This window comes from Eumetopias jubatus, unplaced genomic scaffold (assembly GCF_037043125.1).
Source record: "Eumetopias jubatus isolate StellerSeaLion01/CBP00866 unplaced genomic scaffold, mEumJub1_p1.0 scaffold_7, whole genome shotgun sequence".
Taxonomy (NCBI): Eukaryota; Metazoa; Chordata; class Mammalia; order Carnivora; family Otariidae; genus Eumetopias; species Eumetopias jubatus.
Window position 1 is genome coordinate 47925637 of NW_028274813.1, and position 21202 is coordinate 47946838.

The 21202-nt window shown below is 40.1% G+C and overlaps 1 protein-coding gene across 11 annotated transcripts in view; it reads left to right on the plus strand.

Annotated features, from left to right (window-relative positions):
* Window positions 1–21202, plus strand: part of NIN (ninein) — a 99130-nt gene that overhangs the window by 61238 nt on the left and 16690 nt on the right. For 9 of the 11 annotated variants that reach the window (XR_003609931.2, XR_003609928.2, XM_028106915.2 and 6 more), the window contains 11 exons: window positions 531–652; window positions 1964–2469; window positions 3306–5447; window positions 6705–6830; window positions 6937–7006; window positions 9523–9738; window positions 13057–13170; window positions 15900–16022; window positions 17291–17404; window positions 18177–18323; window positions 20010–20189. Coding sequence is in view for 9 of the 11 variants with exons in the window: in XM_028106915.2 (XP_027962716.2) it covers window positions 531–652; window positions 1964–2469; window positions 3306–5447; window positions 6705–6830; window positions 6937–7006; window positions 9523–9738; window positions 13057–13170; window positions 15900–16022; window positions 17291–17404; window positions 18177–18323; window positions 20010–20189 (3860 nt within the window). In the remaining 2 variants the exon portion in view is untranslated. The remainder of the gene's footprint in view (window positions 1–530; window positions 653–1963; window positions 2470–3305; window positions 5448–6704; window positions 6831–6936; window positions 7007–9522; window positions 9739–13056; window positions 13171–15899; window positions 16023–17290; window positions 17405–18176; window positions 18324–20009; window positions 20190–21202) is intronic. The other 2 variants (XM_028107266.2, XM_028107528.2) reach the window with 2 other exon arrangements.

A 21202-nucleotide genomic window follows, 5' to 3' on the forward strand; every position in this document is an offset into this window, starting at 1 on the left:
TTAAAATTTTAGCTGATAATTTAAAATGGGGTTCCACTTGCACTATAGGAAATCAGTATTATAATACTCAATCTTCTGTAACTGAGTGGTGGGTTTGAGATCTTGACCCATGAAGTTAATGCCTCCAGACATCTTCTGCCATGCTGCCCCTCTGCTAGTTTGTCTGATGGATAGAAGGCTGGTTGGTTTCACCAAATTACCTCACTCCACAGCATTTTCATTTAGAAGGTCACCTTTGAACAGTTTCCACCCCTACCCCCTACCCACCTACCCTTCAAAAAGATGGATTCTATTAAGGTTTGGCACAGAGTCTGCACATGAAAGAATCTTACCCTGTCCTGCCTGTTCACCTTCATTTTTAATGCTTGAAAACAAGAAACCTCTTGGCTTCTATGGTTTCCTAGTAGATCTCATTAGTAGTAATTTAGGCTGAAAATTTTTCCTTAGTTAAACTGGATGTCCCTCCTCAGATGCCAGTTGTATTATTGAAAGAACCTGCCGCAGCGTCAACAGATCCCATGTGTTTTCAGGGCTTGGTTCTGAAGAATGCAATCCATTGAATATGAGCATCGAGGCGGAGCTGGTCATTGAACAGATGAAAGAACAACATCACAGGGACTTATGTCACTTGAGACTGGAGCTTGAAGAAAAAGTAAGTCCTTATCCTGTTCTCTCATTTCTTTGAGCTCTGACAAGCTTTTGCATGTAGGACATTCTTAATTCTTTTTACTCATAGAGCATCACCTTCTATACATTTCCTCTTGTGTCTGGAGGCTACTAAGAACCCCCTTGCTCATGATGGTTTCGTAGGCTGAGCATGAGGCCTTTTCCTCCTAGGAGAGAACTTCTCCAGAATGTATTTTCTTTAGCCCTAGTAAGCATGAAACTTGAAGGCCAATACATTATATCCAGCTGGTCCCAAAACATCTTAATAAAACCAAAAAAGCCCTTTGATATAGCTAGCATTAGGTACAAGTTCTGAATCTTGGCCTCCAAAACCCTCCACGATGTTGCTTCGAGTTATATTTTTCGTCTTCTCTCTTACCTTCTCCTCTTGTCAAACCAATAGTTCGCTGTTCTTCATCCAACTGTCCTCTTTTGTTCATGCTATTACATGCTGTGTGATTTCTATCTCTTGAAAGTCTCCTTCCCTTTCAGAGTTTATATCAAATGCTACCTCTTGCATGAACCCATTCCTGAATACCCTTGACCAAATATGATTTTTTTGCCTCTTTGGATCTCCAGGTTACATCATCGCTCTCTGTTTTCTATACCTTTTATATTTTTCAGTCTGCCTTGTGGTATACTTGTTTATACTTGTCAAAACCATGTCTAGGGTAGTTTCTGCTGGATGGCAGGACTATATCTTACCCAATATTGTGTCCCTACAAGGCCCACAGACTGCCTAGGATAGGTGTTCAAGAAATATTTGAATTTAATTATTTTAAGGCCCTACATTTACAGTTGGACAGGATGCCTGGGAAGACAAATGGTATCTATGTGAAAGTCTAGTCATTTTTATCAGAGTTGTTCAGAAACTAATAAAATTTGGGGCACCTGGGTGGCTCAGTTGGCTGAGCATTGGACTCTTGATTTCAGCTCAGGTCATGATCCCAGGGTCATAGGATGGAGCCCTGCATCAGACTCCCCACTCAGTGTGGAGTCTGCTTGAGATTCTCTCCCTCTGCTCCCTGCCCTTCACCCTGCTCATGTGCATGTGTGCGCTCTCGCTCTCAAGTAAATAAATAACATCTTTAAAAAATAATAAAATTCAACGGAGTTAAAAAGGAAAGCAAACTATGCTTGGCTCAAATATATCTTATTTAACATGTTTTAAAGTTGTTAAAATGGAAAAACTGAAGAATGTCTCATGTCTCATAGGCAAAAAGTAGCCACAGCCCCTGTCACCTTTCCACGGCCTTGAGTTGAATAACATTGTGGTGGTTTTGCCTTCCGACCTTAGGTGCACTGTTATGAAAAGCAGCTAGATGAAACCAAGGTGGCCTGTGAAAAGGAGCAAGAGAACATGAAGCAAAAGTATGAGAATGAAGTGCATGTCTTAGAAAAACAAATAAGTGACCTTAAAAATGAAATTGCAGAACTCCAGAGCCAGGCAGTGGCGCTCAAGGAGGCACAGCATACAACCATGTGCAGACACGAGGATGAGAAAAAAGAACTGCAGAAGAAGTGGGATGAGGAAAAGACTCACCTGCAGGAGAAGCTGAGGTTGGAACATGAGTTGGAGCTCAAGGCTAGCCTAGAGCAGGCAGAGGAAAGCTTTAACAGAGAGAGAGAAGGACTCATGCAAAATGGCGCCTGGACAGAAGAGAAGGTGAGAGGCTTGACTCAGGAACTAGAGCAGTTTCACCAGGAGCAGTTTAAAAGCCTGATGGAGAAGCACACTCTTGAGAAAGAGGAGTTGCGAAAAGAGCTCTTGGACAAACACCAAAGGGAACTTCAAGAGGGAAGGTAAGAAAATTGGGGGAAATGGAGAAACCCAGGGCACTATACCTTGGGGGCACCAGAAGTTCCAGTCAATTAAGCAGACTTTGACTAGGCTCTTTAGTTGCTCAGCCCGTTTTGCCCATAGACATAAGCCTACCCTGGAGTTATTGGAACTGTTTTGTTTTTTTCAAAGACCGTATTTCTTATATCAACAAGTATCCTTTCAGGTTCCAGATGAGAATAATTGCTGTGTCCGAGAAACGCTATTTGTAAGCTAAATTCTGGGTAAAGTTCTATTCCTCCCCAAAGTGTGAAATGCCGCTTTGTGCTTACCTTCCTCACATGAAATCTCAGGTACATTTGAGGGCTTTGATGCTTCATTCTGTGATTAACTGGGTGCTGCTTTATTAAATAAGAAGGAAAAACGTAATGATTATGTTAATAGGTTTGGTTTATAGGACTACTGTCCTTCCAATGTATACTTAATTAAAATGAAGGAATTTTATATATTTCCCAAGTTAGGGATTAGGTTAATATGCATTTGATCATTGATATAAAATCAGCTTACATTTTCCATAAAGAAACACATCCCAGGAGTATGCCAAAGAAGTTGGTTTCCAAATTTTCCCTCTAAATGCAGAGAGGTAAGTCTTATAAATGAATTATGGCTGCCAGTCCTAGCTCTCAGAAATGAGATCTTGTCTCTCTTGAAATCGATTATGTATGAATAAGTGAAGGCCGTTTTTAGAAAGTGTTTAGATTGTTTGCCTGGCAACTTCTTCTGTGCATGGGGAACTGTTTTTTGTTTGCTTCTCGAGTTGGTGGCAGTTTCAGTAATGCTGTATGTTGACTACATTTAGGGAAAAAATGGAAACTGAGTGTACTAGAAGAACCTGTCAGATAGAAGCCCAGTGTCAGGCTGATTGTCAGAAAGTCACTGAGAGATGTGAAAATGCCCTGCGAAGCCTGGAGGGGCACTACCACCAAGAGCTGAAGGAGCTCCTGGAACAGCAGCTTGAGGAGAGATCCCAGTGGGAGTTTGAGAAGGACGAGCTCACCCAGGAGTGTGCAGAAGCCCAGGAGCAGCTGAAAGAGACTCTCCAAAGAGAGAAAGCCACTTCTCTGGTCCTGACCCAGGAGAGAGAGATGCTGGAGAAAACCTACAAAGAACATTTGAATAGTATGGTTGTTGAAAGAGAGCAGCTACTCAAAGACCTGGAAGATCTAAGAAACGTGTCAGAAAGTCAGCAAAGCCTATTGTCTGACCAGATTCTTGAGCTGAAGAGCAGTCGTGAAAGGGAGCTGAGGGATGGTGAGCAGGTCCTGTGCCAGGCAGGTGCCTCGGGGCATCTGGCCGGCCAGCCTCTGGAGAAGCTAGCAATGGAACGGGACCGGGAGAAGCAGGAGATGGTATCTGGGCTGCAGGCCGTGGAGAGTGTCCACAGAGTGACCTGTGAGAAAGCCGACCAAGAGAGGGCTGAGATGAGCACAGAAATCTCCAGGCTTCAGAACAAAATTAAGGAAATGCAGCAGGCATCTCCTCGGTCCAGGAGAGAGAGTGGCTGCCAGGCAGTGGGAGGGGAGGAGGCGGAAGGCAGTGGAGCCATGTCCTTGCTCCAGCAAGGAAAGCAGCTGTTGGAAGAGAATGGAGATGTCCTCTTAAGCCTGCAGAGAGCTCATGAGCGAGCAGTGAAGGAAAATGTGAAAATGGCCACGGAAATTTCAAGATTGCAACAGAAGCTGCAAAAATTAGAGCCGGGGTCAGTAATGTCGTCTTGTTTCGATGAGCCAGCTACCGGGTTATTTGGAAATTCTGTGGAACAAACAGAGCCCTTTTTGCTGCCAAATCAAATGAAACAAGTAGAAGGTGTAAGCGCACGGTGCGTCCTCAGTGACCTGCCGGACGATGAGGCCCCGGACCTGGGCAGTCCGGGGACGAGCTCTGCTCAGAGACAGGCGGTCAAAATGGAGGAGTCTGAAACATCCATGGAGAGTTTTTCCGAGCTCGAAAATAGCGAAGAGACCAGGACTGAGACCTGGGACCTGAAGAACCAGATTTGTCAGCTTAAGGGACAGCTAGCAATCCTGCGTGCAGACTGCAGTCGAGCTTCTGAAAAGAAACGGGACCTCCTTTTTGACGTCGCCGTGCTGAAAAAGAAACTGAAGATGCTTGAGAGAATCCCCGAGGCTTCCCCCAAGTATAAACTGCTGTATGAAGACGCCAGCAGGGAAAATGACTGTCTCCAGGAGGAGCTGCGAGTGATGGAGACGCGCTACGACGAAGCCCTCGAAAGTAACACAGAGCTCACTTCGGAAGTTTTCCAGCTGCAGCACGAGCTAAAGAAAGCGGAAGAGGCAACGGAAACGTTCCTCAGCCTGGAAAAGAGTTACGGTGAGGTCAGGAGAGAAAACGAGGAGCTGCATGTTCTGGTTTTGAGACTTGAGGGCGCGCTGGAGAAGCTGCGGGCCAGAGCGGCGCTCCAGTGTGACTGCTTCTTATGGGAAGCGCGCTTGGCTGAGCTGGAAGTCCCGCCTGATGGGAAGGTGCCTGAACCACATCAGACGCTGGAAGAGGGTGTGCCCGAGGTGAGGGACGTACACCGTATTATAGAAGAACATTATCAAGACAACCAGTACCTTGAGCAGGAGAATACACAGCTTCTGGAAAGAGTACAAGCACATGAAATTGCCTGGCTACACAGAAGAGTCCGGACACATGGAGAAAAGCCCCGAGTACAGAACCAGGTTTTACCGGAGGAAGAAGACACTGCCCTCCTAGGCCTTCAAGACAGACACCTTCCGCGTCAGGCCACAATAGCAGAGTTAGAACTGGAGAAAAAAAAGCTGCAGGAGCTGACCAGGAAGTTGAGGGAGAGAGTCACTGCTTTAGTTAAGCAAAAAGGTGTACCTTGTCAAGGAGAAAATGAGGAAGAGCTGAAGGCAATGATGCACGACTTGCAAATCACATGCAGTGAGATGCAACAAAAAGTTGAACTTCTGAGGTAACGTATATGCCTTCTAAGCTCCCTGGACTCCCAAGAGCACCTCACCACATCTAACTCCCACTGCTTGCTCTGCCTAGAGAAACTAACCTGTTAGCCTTCCAGAAGAGCGCGCTACTGTAGACTTCCTTCTGCTTCTGTGTCGCATTAACAAATAGAATAACCTGGCCTAGGAGGCATTCCCTTCGTCTATGGGAGATAAATGTCGTTCGTTGGGGGTGTCATAAATGGAGAGTGTGTGCCATTTAACCATGTGCGTCATCAATGTACGTCAAGTCTTTAACTCTTTCTCTAGCGTTTCATTTGGATGGGTAGTTGTTTTGGTTTTGGTTTTTGCTAAATGTTATTTTCTTCATGTGATGGAACGTGTTCTATGAGAATGCCATTTGTTTATTATTAACTCACTTGGTAGATAAGAACTCTTATCCTGTACTAATACAGGAAAAATGTCATGCTTTGTGGCTTATAGTTTTTCACTTATAGCACTTGAAGTACATGCTGATATTCTGTAAACAATGAAAATTTATCTTAGAACACAGAATTTTATTGAAGAGCTATCAGAGTCTTAATAAATGTGCTCAAAATAAAGATAAAAAATGAAACTAATTTGAACCATTGCTCACTGGACTTTATGAGTGCAGTTGTCTTCTAGCAAATTTGGTTTAAAAAAAAACATATCTTGATAGGAAACAAAGTAATTCTAGATGTGGTTTTTCCTCTTCAGACCATTTTTAGTTCTAAAAATCAGAATATAATGAGCTGAAAAAAGAATCACAAAGTAAACATGAGTATACATATTTCAGTGTGGTCCTTTGATTTATGTACTGAATTCTCTTTCTCTAGGAGCCCTGAGGCCTGTAACTAAAGCTAATACAGCTTAGTATTAGGCTTATGCCTATCCAGAGCCCAGAGCAAGTAGGACTTGAGACTGAGATAAATAAAGTTATTTGCTCAAAGCAGTATGCTTGCCACTGAAAAAAATTAGCAACCATGGTGGGCAGAGTCTCAATTCTATCTCTGTGCTCAAGTGTTTTAGCCATACTTCCCTAACGTCTTTTTGTGAAATTCTTAACTTCCCCAAAGAAATGAGTCAATATGTCATAGCTTGACTTCCATTACTAAGAGTCTACTAATTTAGTCTTCTCTTTTTAACGGGCATGGACTACTTGTTTTATTGGAAGTTACTAGAAAGCATTTTCCAAAGATGCCAGATGACTGCCTTGTTATAACTATTTCTTTTAAATCTCTGTAATTCAGATATGAATCTGAGAAGCTTCAAGAAGAAAATTCTATTTTGAGAAATGAAATTACTACTTTAAATGAAGACGATAGCATTTCTAACCTGAAATTAGGGAAATTAAATGGATCTCAGGAAGAAATGTGGTAAGACATATACTTACATTTTCTTCAGGCATTTTTGCAAGGACTAAAACTTTTTCTTCAACTTTTAAAGCCTAACTCTTAGGTTATATTTTCACTGTCCCTTTAGGCAAAAAATAGAAACTGTAAAACAGGAAAAAGCTACAGTTCAGAAGATGGTTGAAAATTTAAAGAAACAGGTAAGGAGATACTTAGTATTTCCCAGTGTTTCTTGATTCTGAAATTTTCTTTATTTGTAATTTATAGCACATGCTACTAGAATAGCGTGTAGCTTATGACGGTAAAGTTGTAAATCCGGAGTTTCAGAATGCACCCCATGCTGACTCTAAACTAGGTTTCTATATTTTGGTGACTATCATAATATATATACTACTTCTAGATTCTGAGTGCTTAATAAAGCTTTATAATCAGTGGGAATGGGGAGATGATACCTCTAAAACTGTATCTGTGAAATACTAGCTCTATCCCTCACATTCTTTCAAGTAATCCTTCCTCTTTTATCACCATGATTGAAACCAGAAAGTTAAGGACACAATTTCATAGATCTAGAGTAATGGTTCATCAGTATATCTTTGCATAGAATTGCAGTGTATTCGGATAGCTTGTGCCATTTGGCACCCAATTTGTGTAATCTCACAACATGCAATTGTGCAGAGAAACTCCATTTAAAGAGTTTCTGAATCTGTCTGAAACAGCCGAAAGACAAGGACATCCTGGGTAAAGAGCATTTTCAGGACTTAAAACAGACAAGGTCTTAACATCCAAAATATATTCTGTACTGTTACAAATAAATGGCAAAATCCAGTTGAAAAACAGATAATTAGTTTGAGTAGTCAAAGGAAAAAACAAATACAACGTATAAAAAGCCTAATTAGGGAAGTGCAAATTAATTTTCCTTTTTTCATCTTTCAGATTAGCAAAAATTAAAGATACCGTCTCTTCTTTAAAAAGGGGTGAAGAAATGAATGTACTCATACATTTTTGGTAGGAATATAAGTTGGTAGCACTGTGAGGAAGACACTTTGGGGATATCAAAACAGTGACGTGTATGCAGACCTCCTAACCCAGCAGCCCCACTTCTAAGAAAATGATCCTAAATATAAAGTGCTACCGTGTATAAATGAATTTTTCAAAAGATTGTTGTGTTTCTTCATAATGAAAAGAATGATAACAAACCTATATGTCTGTCAGTGTGGGAATGGATAAATATGTTATGCATGTCTTGACACAGAATATGCTATAGTCACTAAAAAATACAGCATGTGCTGGTTTCTGAATGCACTGACTTAGAAAGATGATAAAAGTCTGTAAGATATAAGTGGGAAAAGCAGGCTGTCCAAACATCTGAAATGATTCAAATTTTTGTTTTAAAGAGGAGAAAAAGGGCGCCTAGGTGGCTCAGTTGTTTAGGCGACTGCCTTCAGCTCAGGTCATGATCCTGGAGTTCCGGGATCGAGTCCTGCATCGGGCTCCCTGCTCAGCAGGGAGTCTGCTTCTCCCTCTGACCCTCCCCCCTCTCGTGCTCTCTCCCTCTCTCAAATAAATAAATAATACTAACAAATCTTTAAAAAAAAAAGAAAAACCTCTATGTGCATATGAGTTTTATATATACATAGAAACCAATCTGGAGGGATACAGACCCAGCTGTGAACAGTGGCTACCGCCGTGGAGTTAGACTGAATCAAGGGTCTATCACTTCTCCATACATTTCCCAATTGATGGAGTTTGTAATAATGAGTGCTATATTAGTTCTATTAGTAAGGATGTGTGTGTGTGTGCGCGTGTACATATCTAACGTATAAAACCTTATCTACAGAGGGGGAAGAACCAGTTAGTCTCTATTATCTGTTTTTTTAGTAGAAGTAGGGTAACTTGTTTGTAAAACTTATTTCAATTTTATTTTTTTAATTTTTTTTTACTGAGGAACTAATTTTAAATTTTATTTAATTTTAATTTTTTAAATTTTTATTGTTGTTAATCACCATACATTACATCATTAGTTCTTCATGTAGTGTTCCATGATTCATTCTTTGTGCATAACACCCAGTGCTCCACGCAGAATGTGCCCTCTTTAATACCCATCACCAGGCTAACCCATCCCCCCACCCTCCTCCCCTCTAGAACCCTCAGTTTGTTTTTCAGAGTCCATTGTCTCTCATGGTTCGTCTCCCGCTCCGACTTACTCCCCTTCATTCTTCCCCTCCTGCTATCTTCTTCTTTTTCTTTTTTTTTTTAACATATGTTGCATTATTTGTTTCAGAAGTACAGATCTGTGATTCAACAGTCTTGCACAATTCACAGCGCTCACCATAGCACATACCCTACCCAATGTCTGTCACCCAGCCACCCCATCCCTCCCACCCCCCACCACTCCAGCAACACTCAGTTTGTTTCCTGAGATTAAGAATTCCTCATATCAGTGAGGTCATATAATACATGTCTTTCTCTGATTGACTTATTTCACTCAGCATAACACCCTCCAGTTCCATCCACGTCGTTGCAAATGGCAAGATCTCATTCCTTTTGATGGCTGCATAATATTCCATTGTGTATATATACCACCTCTTCTTTATCCATTCATCTGTCGATGGACATCTTGGCTCTTTCCACAGTTTGGCTGTTGTGGACATTGCTGCTATAAACATCAGGGTGCACGTACCCCTTCGGATCCCAAACTTATTTCAATTTTAATTAGATTGCAGAATTAAAAACCAAAAACCAAGAGTTGGATTTGGAAAATACAGAACTTAGCCAAAAGAACTCTCAAAATGAGAAGGAACTGCAAGAACTTAATCAACGTCTGGCAGAAATGCTGGGCCAGAAGGAGGAAGAGCCGGGACCCAGTGCATTTGAGGAGTGGAAACAAGGAGAGTCTCATCTGAAAGAAGAACTGGAACAATGTAGAGTGCAGGTATGGAGGAGAGCCACCCTACAGCCTTAGGGGAGGAAATCCCAAGAAATAAAGTGATGCTGGTATTAAATTTCTTACATGGAAAGTCTTAATAATTAAAACATTGTGGTACCAGCAAATGATTAGGCAAATAGATACATAGAATAGAAAGTCTAGGATTAGACTCCAGCACAGATGGAAACTTAGTGTATAACAAGGTACCTTCTCAAATCACTGGGGTAAAGATGAATTTTTTTTAATATAGTCAGTAGACATTTGGGAATAGATAAAATGAGATGCATATCTTGTACTGTACATAAGGATAAACTCTAAATGGATTAGGAGTCTAAATATAAGAAACAAAACTACATAAGTACTAGAAGAAAACATGGATGAATTTGTCTTTAACCTTAGTGTAGAGAAAAGTTTTCCAACTGTGACTCAAACCAGAGGCAAAAAAAAAAAAAAAAAAAAAAATTTTTTTTTCATGGCAAAAAAAGAACCACAAAGTCAAAAGATAATTCACAAACTGGGAGAAAAATATTTACATCACATACCACAGAGAGTAGGGCTAATATCCCTACTATGTAAAGAGCTCTGAAAAATCCATGGATTTGGGGCACTTGGGTGGCTCAGTCAGTTCAGTGCCTTCAGCTCAGGTTATGATCCCAGGGTCCTGGGATCAAGCCCCACATCAGGCTCCCTGCTCAGCTTCTCCCTCTGCTTCTGCCTTCTTTTCCCTCTCTCTCTCCCTCCTGCTCCCTCTGCTTATGCTCTTTCTCTCTCTCTCTCCCCCCACCCAGTCAAGTCTTAAAAAAAAAAAAGATGCAAAATTATTTTTAAAAAAAATCCCTGGACTTAGGACCAAAATCTGATAGCAAACTGGGAAAACACATGCATAAATAATTCGCCCCCAAAAAAAAAAAAGATAAAAATGGCCCTCAAGCCTGTGGGGAAAAATACCCAAAATCGGGGCACCTGGGTGGCTCAGTTGGTTAAAGTGTCTGCCTTCAGCTCAGGTCATGATCTCGGGGTCCTGGGATCAAGCCCCATGTCGGGCTCCCTGCTCAGTGGGGAGTCTGCTTCTCCCTCTGCCCACTCCCTGCTCATGCATGTGCGCTCTTTCTCTCAATCAAATAACTAAATAAAATCTTAAAAATGCCCCAAATCACTCATAATTAGAAAACTGCAAATAAAAACAACACTGATACATCTTTTCTCACCTATGAGATTGGAATAATTTAAAAATAGAGGACTTTTTTGTTGGCAAGGCTTTGGGGAAGCAGGCACTTTTATACATTGCTGGTGGGGGTGTAAACTGATGTTATCCTTCTGGAGGGAGATTTGCCAATTCTTCAACAGAATTACGTATGGGCTTACATTTGTCCCAGCAATACCATTTCTAGGGATTTACCCTAAAAGTACACTTCCAACAATGTGAACATTCATAATGCACAGAGCTTGGAAACAACCTAAATGTTCATATGTAGGAGAATGGTTGGATAAATGTGGTGGATACAGTCACACCGTATAATAGTATTATGCAGCTATAAAAGGAAGGAAGGAAGGGAGAGAAGGAAAGATAGACCTCTACCGATATGAAATTATTTCCAGGACATACTGTTTTTTTTTTTTTAAGATTTTATTTATTTATTTGACAGAGGGAGACACAGCGAGAGAGGGAACACAAGCAGGGGGAGTGGGAGAAGGAGAAGCAGGCTTCCCACTGAGCAGGAAGCCCGATGTGGGGCTCCATCCCAGGACTCTGGGATCATGGCCTGAGCCAAAGGCAGATGCCTAACAACTGAGCCACCCATGCGCCCCTCCAGGACATACTGTTAAGTGAAAAAGAAAAGCACAAAAGAATATAGGATGCCTCTGTTCATGTAAGAGAGAAAGGGACATAAAAAAATACAAATATACTTGCGCATTTGTGAGAAAGAAACCCAAGAATGATAAACCAGAAACTAAAGACATGGTTACCTACAGTGGGTAGGTGGGAAAGGAATGGAAGAGAGGAATGGGAATGGTGTGAAAGGGAAGAAGGAAGGGAGTATATCTTTTCACATAGCTCTGACTCATAGAATCATAGCGGTGTTTCCCATACTCTTCACATACCCCAAAATAAACACAATTATAATCAATCAAGATGGCAGGGGATACCAACATGGAACACAAACACTAAGAATTGAACCTAACTGTATTATAAATGGATAATGTAATTACAATGGGGAAGAAAAGAATTAAGTCATTTGGAAATTATTATCTGACTCCATACTATAGGTCTAAAGACAGAAAGAGGTATACACAAATGCTGTAATAATCTAGCCCGTAAATGTGTTTCTCATGGGGGATAATTTAGTAATTCTGAAACTGTGTATATTAGAATTGAATAAATAAGTAAATAGATTATAGGCAACAGAACAGAGTCTCTCACTGCCGGAGAAGGAAGCTTCAAGGAGGAAAATGAGGAAACTAAAAGGAACCTTCTGGTGTTGGACTGGAATTTGAGGCATTAGTATAAATTCATGTTTCTTAATATATATACACATTGATACAGAGATAGAGATGTGTGTATATGGATGGAGTGCCCAAATCTTGGTTTCTAAACACCATTCTCCTATAGAAGAAACCAGGGCTCCTTGGAAAAATTATTGATTCCAGGCCTGGAGCAGGGAAAATTCAGGATGAGCCCAGATCACCTCATGGTGCCAGAAAGAAAAAAAGTGTTAAAAAAAGATGGGTGCATGAAAAGGACACAGAGCCCCACGTGAAGGAGCTCCTAATGGCCAAAGCTGGAATGGTTTGACCAACGAAATAAATAATTCCAGTATAGCATAAGATAAATATAAAATGAAATAAATATGTATGGGCACATCCTGATATTAAAAACTGATTAAATGGGGAGAAATAATAGCTCTTCCTCACAGTAGAATTCTGATTAATGAATGTAGAAAGAAAGAAGGAAATAGAAAGTCATCGGGCAAACACGAGGGTAATAACTGTCATAGACAAAATCCACTGATAGAAACTAAAATAAACAAGTTTCAGGAGGAACACGATTTTCGTAGTCTCAAACTATCTCCCCCAAGAGAAAGTAACTTTGCAGTGGAGAAACCTGCAAAACCCACCTGAGAAATCATGTTCATAGCGTTTGGGTGCACAACAGTCTTTCAAGAGATAGCTTTGGTTCGTTTCACTGAGGATAATGGTCATAAAAGAGCATGTCACTGAATTGGGGCTAGGGTTTCCTGACTTACTGCTGTTTTGTGAATCTAGTAAGTTTTCCCAGGCTATGTGAAGTTGTCTGTGACTTGACTTTCTAATTTTTCTTCTTAGTCCTCTACTTTAGTGTCTTCTCTGGAGGCAGAACTATCTGAAGTTAAAATACAGACTCATATTGTGGAACAGGAAAACCTCCTTCTCAAAGATGAACTGGAGAAAATGAAACAGGTAAGAAGACTGTGCTGCTTGGAGTGGGTGTCAGGGGGGAGGCTCATAGAACAATATGGTACCTGATGGTCTGGCTTTTCTAGCCACCAAATGTCCTTTATACAGACTCCTGTCAAGTATCTTATTGCTCTTAAAACTGAGGGTTTGCAGGACAGGCCCACTTATAGGGCTTCTATTGCTAATTCTCTAAATGCTGTTCTAGTTGTGTAACTTACATATGTTGTAGACTGAAATTCTATTACTATAAATCAGTCACAACCACTTCAGTTTAAGAAATTTGTTGTTCTGCTTTCTTCTGGCCAAGTGATAAATATAAGTGTCTAAAAAGAGTGACTTTCTTGCTTGTAACTTTAATAACTATTCATCTAGGTTTGTGAGACACAATTCTTATAGCAAGTTTGAGGCTTCTATCCTGGGCTAAAGAGTAAATTCTAGAACATAATCAGAGATGCAGTCTCACTTACGAATTTGGCTTTAAGAAGCCTATTTCAAAGTTTCAAACAAAGACTTAATTTTAAATATAAAAGAGGGTTCACCTTAAAGTTATATCCTGAACGTTGTCCTATTTTATTCTTTATTCTGAACTTTTCAGTGGGTACAGGATTTGAGCAATCCTGATTTATGAATAGAATTTAGTACTTTTTTTTTTATTTGCTTCACCAAAGGTTTACTTTGATATTATGACATCCTTAGATTATAAAATTCTCTCGCTTATATCTGTTCAGCCTATGAGCATAAAGGTGTCCTCTGAATGCTGAAATATTGAGTCTCTACCACTGAGTTTTATGTTTGTGTTGGTCTGTAGTTGATTCCTATACGTCTTGATTTCCTAATAGGATTGTAAGACTTCCCGGGAATTTGTGTCCCTTGTAATGCCTAGCGATTGGTACCTGATAGGAGCTTTATAAGAACCTTTTCAAGTCAGATGCTGCTTTGCAAAGTATATCTCTTCTGCCATAACAGAAACTGTCTGCCATTATCAACATTCCAGAAGTTAAAACTCATAGGGCCTTTCTGTTGGTGCATAAGTATTCCAAAGCTGTTATTACCAAGTTCATCCTAATTACCATGGGCATATTTTTCTCCTTTACCTTTTGAAAATCTGTTGTTCAGTCTTTAAGATGTTTAATGATGGAGTCCAAATCCACAGCATGAGAAGTGTGTGTTTTGTGACTTCACTAAGCTAGAGATCAGAAGGAAAGGAGTGCATCGGGGAGTAAAATAGCATGAGGAGGACATCATTCGGTACATTTTTATTATGTAATTTTTACAGAGGTATTGTTTATAAATAGTGAAATGGAAAAATGGTGAGCCCTGTCTGCCTTTGGTAGAAGTTGTATTATGGCACCTGGACTCTTTTGGATTACAACAGTGGGATAGTATCAGCCCATTGTTGCTGCCATACAGCTTGGACCTAGGAAGTATGTGCTGCTGTAGGATCCAATACAAGTAAAAAGTACTTTGTGAATGAGAAATTCTCTGTTGCACAGAAAAGGAACACGAGTAGCATCAGAAGTCTCATGCCAGTCTCTACACCCAAAATGGTACCAGGCTTTATGAGGGTCTGGGGTTGAGGAAGCAAGGTAGTGAGCAAAGGAAACAGGTCCTTTAGTAAACCAAAGCCCAGCTACTTTAAAATACATTTTCCTATGTTCTTCTGACTTTAGTTTTGCAAGGTACGCTGGATTTGTTGTCAGTTGAAGATTCAACCCTTAGAGTCTATTTTGTCATATTACTCTTAAAGCTAAATGTGAAAGAACGTAAGGTATGAAGTAGAAAGATGGCCATAAAATCATAATGACTAATAAAGAATTGAAGATGTGAAAGCCAAGTGAAACAGAGGGAAATTAAAAATGTAGGAACTATGGGAAGGGTAAAGAAGTATAAGAAACAATCAGTCTCTTTGGAGCAGTCATTGGGGGAGGTGGGAATTACTCCCCCACCCTGGGACATTTAGCAATGTCTAGGGCCGTTTTTGGTTTTCACAACTGGTGTGTGGGGAGGGGAGTGCAACAGGCATCTAATAGGTAAAGCAGAGATGCTGCTAACCATCTTCCAGTGTGCAGGACAGACCCCCAAAACAAAGAATTATCTGGCCCAGAATGTCAATCCTAGTTAGGCAAATGTTGAAACGGAACAGGAACTGTCTTTGGTTTGTCTTGATTCCAGTAGAGAGGAGGAAGCCAGTGTGTCCACATTTAACATTTTCCTAAGCAAGTCAGTTTTGGCCTCTTCCAAAGGGAAGGGCACATGGAACAAACTGAAAAACACATTGTTTTAGCTTGAAAACTTGCCCTTGTATTGATTCACTGTGCTTGGTTCATGCCAATTCTATAGTCTTGACTGAGATTTCTGAAAAAGATTTTTTTTCTCGTTAAAAAAGCCTGAGGAAAATGTATTGTGCTATATTGTACACAAGTTAAATAGATGACAGAATGGCAGTATGTTACTTATTTTACCCTGAAGGTAAAACAGAAAGCGAGGACCATTATGTAACGTGTCTGTCTACGTGAATCTCTCTGGGCAGACATTTTGGCAGTCAATTGGAGAATGGAGAGAATGTAGCAGGGAACATTTTGTTAAATTTAATTTTAGTCCCCTAGAGTTTATATGTCCCCTGAAATATCTATGTAGATAAGGAAATAGCAGCAACCATGAAAACGTCCTGTTTATAAATACCTTTTATAAATACAGCCATGAGATGTGATGGGATTGTTTATCTCTTACAGCTGCACAGGTGTCCTGATCTCTCCGACTTCCAGCAAAAACTTTCTAGTGTTCTAAGCTACAATGAAAAACTGCTCAAAGAAAAGGAAGCTCTGAGTGAAGAATTAAATAGCTGTGTGGATAAGGTAGTAAACATAAGACTTTTTAACCATTATTGTATAGTGTATACCATAATGAGCATTTCTCTGTACAGTGGCATCTGGGCCTCCCATTTTAGCCTAATTGTTCCAAGCCTACTGTCCTAGTAGAACAACATTTCAGCTGGCCTTATGTGACCTAAGAATTCCGGAGGTCATGATTTTGACAGGAATGTACGTTGGTTAATAATTATTATATACAATAATATATAGTTTATTTCATTTTAATATATAACCATGTTACTTAATGTATATTATTTAAACATTTATTTATTATTGAGAGAAAGCACGAGCAGAGGCAGGGGAAAGAGGGGGAGAGAGAGAACCTTAAGTAGGCTCCACCCCAACCTGGGCCTCGATCTCACAACCCTGAGATCATGACCTGAGCCAAAATCAAGAGTCAGACCCTTAACCGACTGAGCCACCCAGGCGCCCCTTAATATATATTATTAAATATATCACTATTAACATATAATACAATTATGGTTGCTTTTAATAAACTGAGACCTGTTACATAGGCACTTTTTTTATTTTCCCTAGCAAATCCCCAAACACTGCTTTTGTCCCACCTGCCTTGATAGGTATTCCATATTTTCCTATTATGGTACTCTCTTGAGATTGGGTGGGGGGAGGTTATGGGGAGGGGAGAGGCAGAGAGAGAATCCCAAGCAGGCTCCATGCCCAACACGGAGCCCAACTTGGGGCTCCACCTCACAACCCTGAGATCATGACCTGAGCTGAAATCAAGAGTCAGACACCCAACCGAATGAGCCACCAAAGGGCCCCTTGAGATTTCTAATTGCCTTCCAACCTGCCATTTCTCACCCACAGTGAGGCAATGAGAGAGAAAAATGGAAATTGCCAAAAAGAAGAGATTACTCAAAATTAAAGGTAGAAAGGGAGTCAGGAAAACATCTTCCTTTTTTTTTTTAAATATTTTATTTATTTATTTGACAGAGTGAGAGAGGGAACACAAGTAGGGGAGTGGGAGAGGGAGAAGCAGGCTTCCCTTGGAGCAGGGAGCCCGATGCAGGCCTCGATCCCAGGACCCTGGGATCATGAGCTGAGCCGAAGGCAGATGCTTAACGACTGAGCCACCCAGGTGCCCCAGGAAAACAGCTTTCTTTTACCTTGCCCTGCTCCCCCATGTAAACAGATGGTGCTTGATCTTTTCAGCATATACAGAGGTATAGAAATTTTGAGGCTAGATATGCGTGCAAAAATGCCCTGTTCCCTCTTTTCTTTTCCTGAAACAGTTGGCAAAATCAAGTCTCTTAGAGCACAGAATTGCCACTATGAAGCAAGAACAGAAGTCTTGGGAACAACAGAGTGAAACCTTAAAGTCCCAACTCGTGGCTTCACAGGAAAAGGTATGTGGCCAATTCTTGTTTCATCTGCCTAGTTAATATTTTCCTGGATATTCCAACAGAACTCCCAGTAGAAAGAATATTCCAGGTGGAATTGGCCTAAGAGGGCTCAGAATGATTCAACTTGACTAATACCTGTCACATGCTTATAGTATGATGAAATAATTTGAACAGTTCCCTCAAAGCTCGTTATTAGAATTATGAGATTATCTCATCATTATGAGATTACTTATGAAAGCTTGAGAATAATGTGTAGAAAGGACTGCTTGTTTCTCATTTAGAAAAAGGGTTCCTAAGGCAGATTCATGCCCTGTTAAAGATCTCTATCAACCTTACTTTTACAAATTTAAATTATTTTTAATTAAAATATATACTAGATGTTAGCATGGAGTAGGGTTCTGACAGCTATATATTTTCATTTTTAACTAAGAAGTCCTTTACAAACCAACACCACTGGCTAAAACACAATTTCTACAAAATTCAGTAAAGCCATCTTCTGTCATGCCATTTGGTTCTCATTGGTTCTGTAAGATACCACTTGCTAATATACCAAATGACTGTATCAGCAAGACCCTGTTCCACATCACTGACCTAAATATGACGTCCTGTAAATATACATAATATCTGGGGTTTCCACTGAGCTCCTAAAAAGAGCTGTATATAAATAAATAGAAGAGACCTTGGAATTCTCTTATCCTAGCTCATTCATTCCTGGACATGCTTTGGTGAGACCATGAGGATCTGTGTCAAGTGTAAGATTGTTCTCATGATGCAGGTTCAGAGTTTAGAAGACACCCTGCAGAATGTAAACTTGCAAATGTCGCTGATTAAATCTGACCTACAAGTGACTCAGCAGGAAAAGGAGGCTTTAAAACAAGAAGTGATGTCTTTATATAAACAACTTCAGAATGCTGGTGACAAGGTAATTTCTTTTTTATTGAGGTATAACTTTATACAGTAAGGTGCACCAATTTTAAGTCTATAACTTATTGTTATAGATGTATATGTATGTTTACATAAATGAACAACCTAGGGGTTAGGAGCTCTGACCCCCTGCGCAGTCAAAAATCCACATATAACTTCTGACTCCCCCAAAACTTAACTATTAATCATTAAGACTACTGTTGACTGGAAATCTTATCAATAATATAAACAGTTAATTAACACATTTTGTATATTGTATTCTTATTGTATACTGTATTCTTACAATAAAGCTAGAGAAAAAATCATAAGAGAAAATACATTTACAATACTGTACTGTATTTATTAAAAAATCTGCATATGAGTGGACCCATGCAGTTCAAACCTGTGTTGTTCAAAGGTCAGCAGTATATTTTACATACCTATCTATGTATGTGCGTATGTTTATATTTGTGTGAACACCTCCTAGCTCAAAATATAGACCAGTTCCAGCACCCAGCAGACTCTCCGGTCTCCCCTCTAGTTGATAACCACAAGGGAACCACTTCTCTACTGTCTGTCATCGTAGGTTAGGGATGCTTATTTCTGAACTTCATATAAATGGAACCACAGTGACAAGGTTATTTTTTGTATTGTGCAAGACAGCAGACCATGCTGAGTTATTTTGTAGTAATAAAACTAAAACATTTCGATATTGTATAAAATGTGTCTCATTTTAATATATCAAAGTGCTGCTTCACCTGTGTGCATAGAAATGAAAAATGGTATTAAAGATGTCAGCCTTGTGGAGATGTTAAGATTTTGTCCTACAGTAAAAGTAGGACAGTTATTTTAATCCAGTTATTTTATATGTTTTTATTTTTATTTTTATATATATATATATATTTTTAAGTAGGCTCCACACCCAGTGTGGGGCTCAAACTAATGACCCTGAGACTAAGAGTCTCATGCTGTCTCCACTGAGCCATCCAGATGCCTTTTTATTTATTTATTTTTTTAAAGGAAAATAGTTGTTTCCATTTTTTAAAATTACCTCTGGGCTGACATCTTCCTCAAAATGAGATTGTAACTTTTTTTCTTTTTCATGTTGTGGCTTAAAAAGCAAAATCCTTACCTACTTGTTACTTTTTTTAAAGCATTTTCCAGGATCCAAAAAATCACTTTGGTAGCTAAAAGCATATTCCGGAGTTCAGGCCTCAATTATATGGACAGTATGTGCTTTGGATTCTAAAAAAGGATCTGATTGCAAATGTGAAAAGAGTTTAGCTTGTGAAAGCTTTGTTAGCAGTGTATTTTGAAGTTCCCTTTTGTTTCCTCCGTTAACCAAAAGAATAGTTATCTGGGGCCAAAGGGTTAACTTCATAAGGATGAAGCAATTTTTAAGGCCACCAATCTCTATGCACTTGGGTTCTGTATAGAATCTGGACTTGCCCTACAGTCATCTTTGCTATTAGACTTGCTGGGGCTATTTTGCCAAAATAGATTTAGATTTTCATTCTAAACAGAGAATTTCCAAACCTTTTTAAAATCAGACTCCCAAAATACTGTTTTTATATCTGTGTATACAACACACATTCACACCTCCATTAGAAGACATGAAGAATCAAAGGTGATTGTCATTGAGTAAATACACTCAAAACAGAAAGCAGCTTGTTTTTAAGGCTTAACTCTGCCCTTTGCTGTTAAGAACTGGGTCCCAGAAATAGCCATCCATCCATCAGGATTCCCTACGCAGCAGCACTGGCTGACTTGGGACAAGATGGATCATCTGATAAAGGAGGAACAACAGCTACTTCGGCAGGAGAACGAGAGACTCCAAACCGTGGTGCGGAATACCAAAGCGGAACTCACGCACTCCCAGGAGAAGGTAAACTGAAAAGCTGCAGATGTGGTGTAGGTTTGAAAAAGATAGGAAGATGAGAGTTTGACATGATTGAAACGGTTCTAGGGTACGGATCTGAGTATTCTGCTATGGCAGACTTATTTTAGAATGTATAATTCATCATTTACTAGCAAGTAATTTTACCCTGGTATGTTTATATAATTTTCATTCTGTATAATCAGTTCTATATTAAAATCAATGATTTTAATCCTCCTGTCCAGAATAGCCTCATGGAAATTATGTTAACTATATATTCTTCATTTAAATGGACTAGCTGCCAAGACTGGTAGTACAGAAATGGCAAAATTAGACTCACATCTTGTTGGGCTAACTCCTTGTAAGAGAAAAGGTACCCCTTTTTAAAGACTTGGCATTTCAAGGTGAGAATGGTCTCTAAAGAGGGTCTTTTCCAACCACTAAACGGATGTTTATATTCTTTACTTCTGCTAAGTAGCTAACCAACTATGCTGAACCTATGCTTAAACACTTCTTTTAAGGAGGAGCTCTCTGAAGAGCCACAGATAGTCATTTAGAACAGCTGCTCTGTGTCAGAAACTCTGCTCTCACTGAAGGTGCAGAGTCAACCAAGACAGACATGGTCGCTGTCCTCATGGAACTTGGTTGATATAAATGCATTGTTTCAAGTGCGAACAGCCCAGCACAAAGTGGATGGGACTGTCACCTCATTGACTCCTATAAGCTATGCTCCTGTCAGAGAGAAAGTGCCTGGGACTACATCTGTTTTCTTGACAGCCACGCCACACTGTTGACTCCCAGCCGATTGGAAGATCCAGAGGTCCCCTCTTCTCAGTCTGATCCTTACAGTCGTTGGATTTTTAGACCCAACCAGACTAAAAATAGATTTACCTCGAAGGATCTTTTGAAATCCAAAAAAGTAGAGTTCAAGAATTGGCAGACTTGGGGCACCTGGGTGGCTCGGTCGGTTAAGCGGCTGCCTTCGGCTTGGGTCATGATCTCAGGGTCCTGGGATCGAGCCT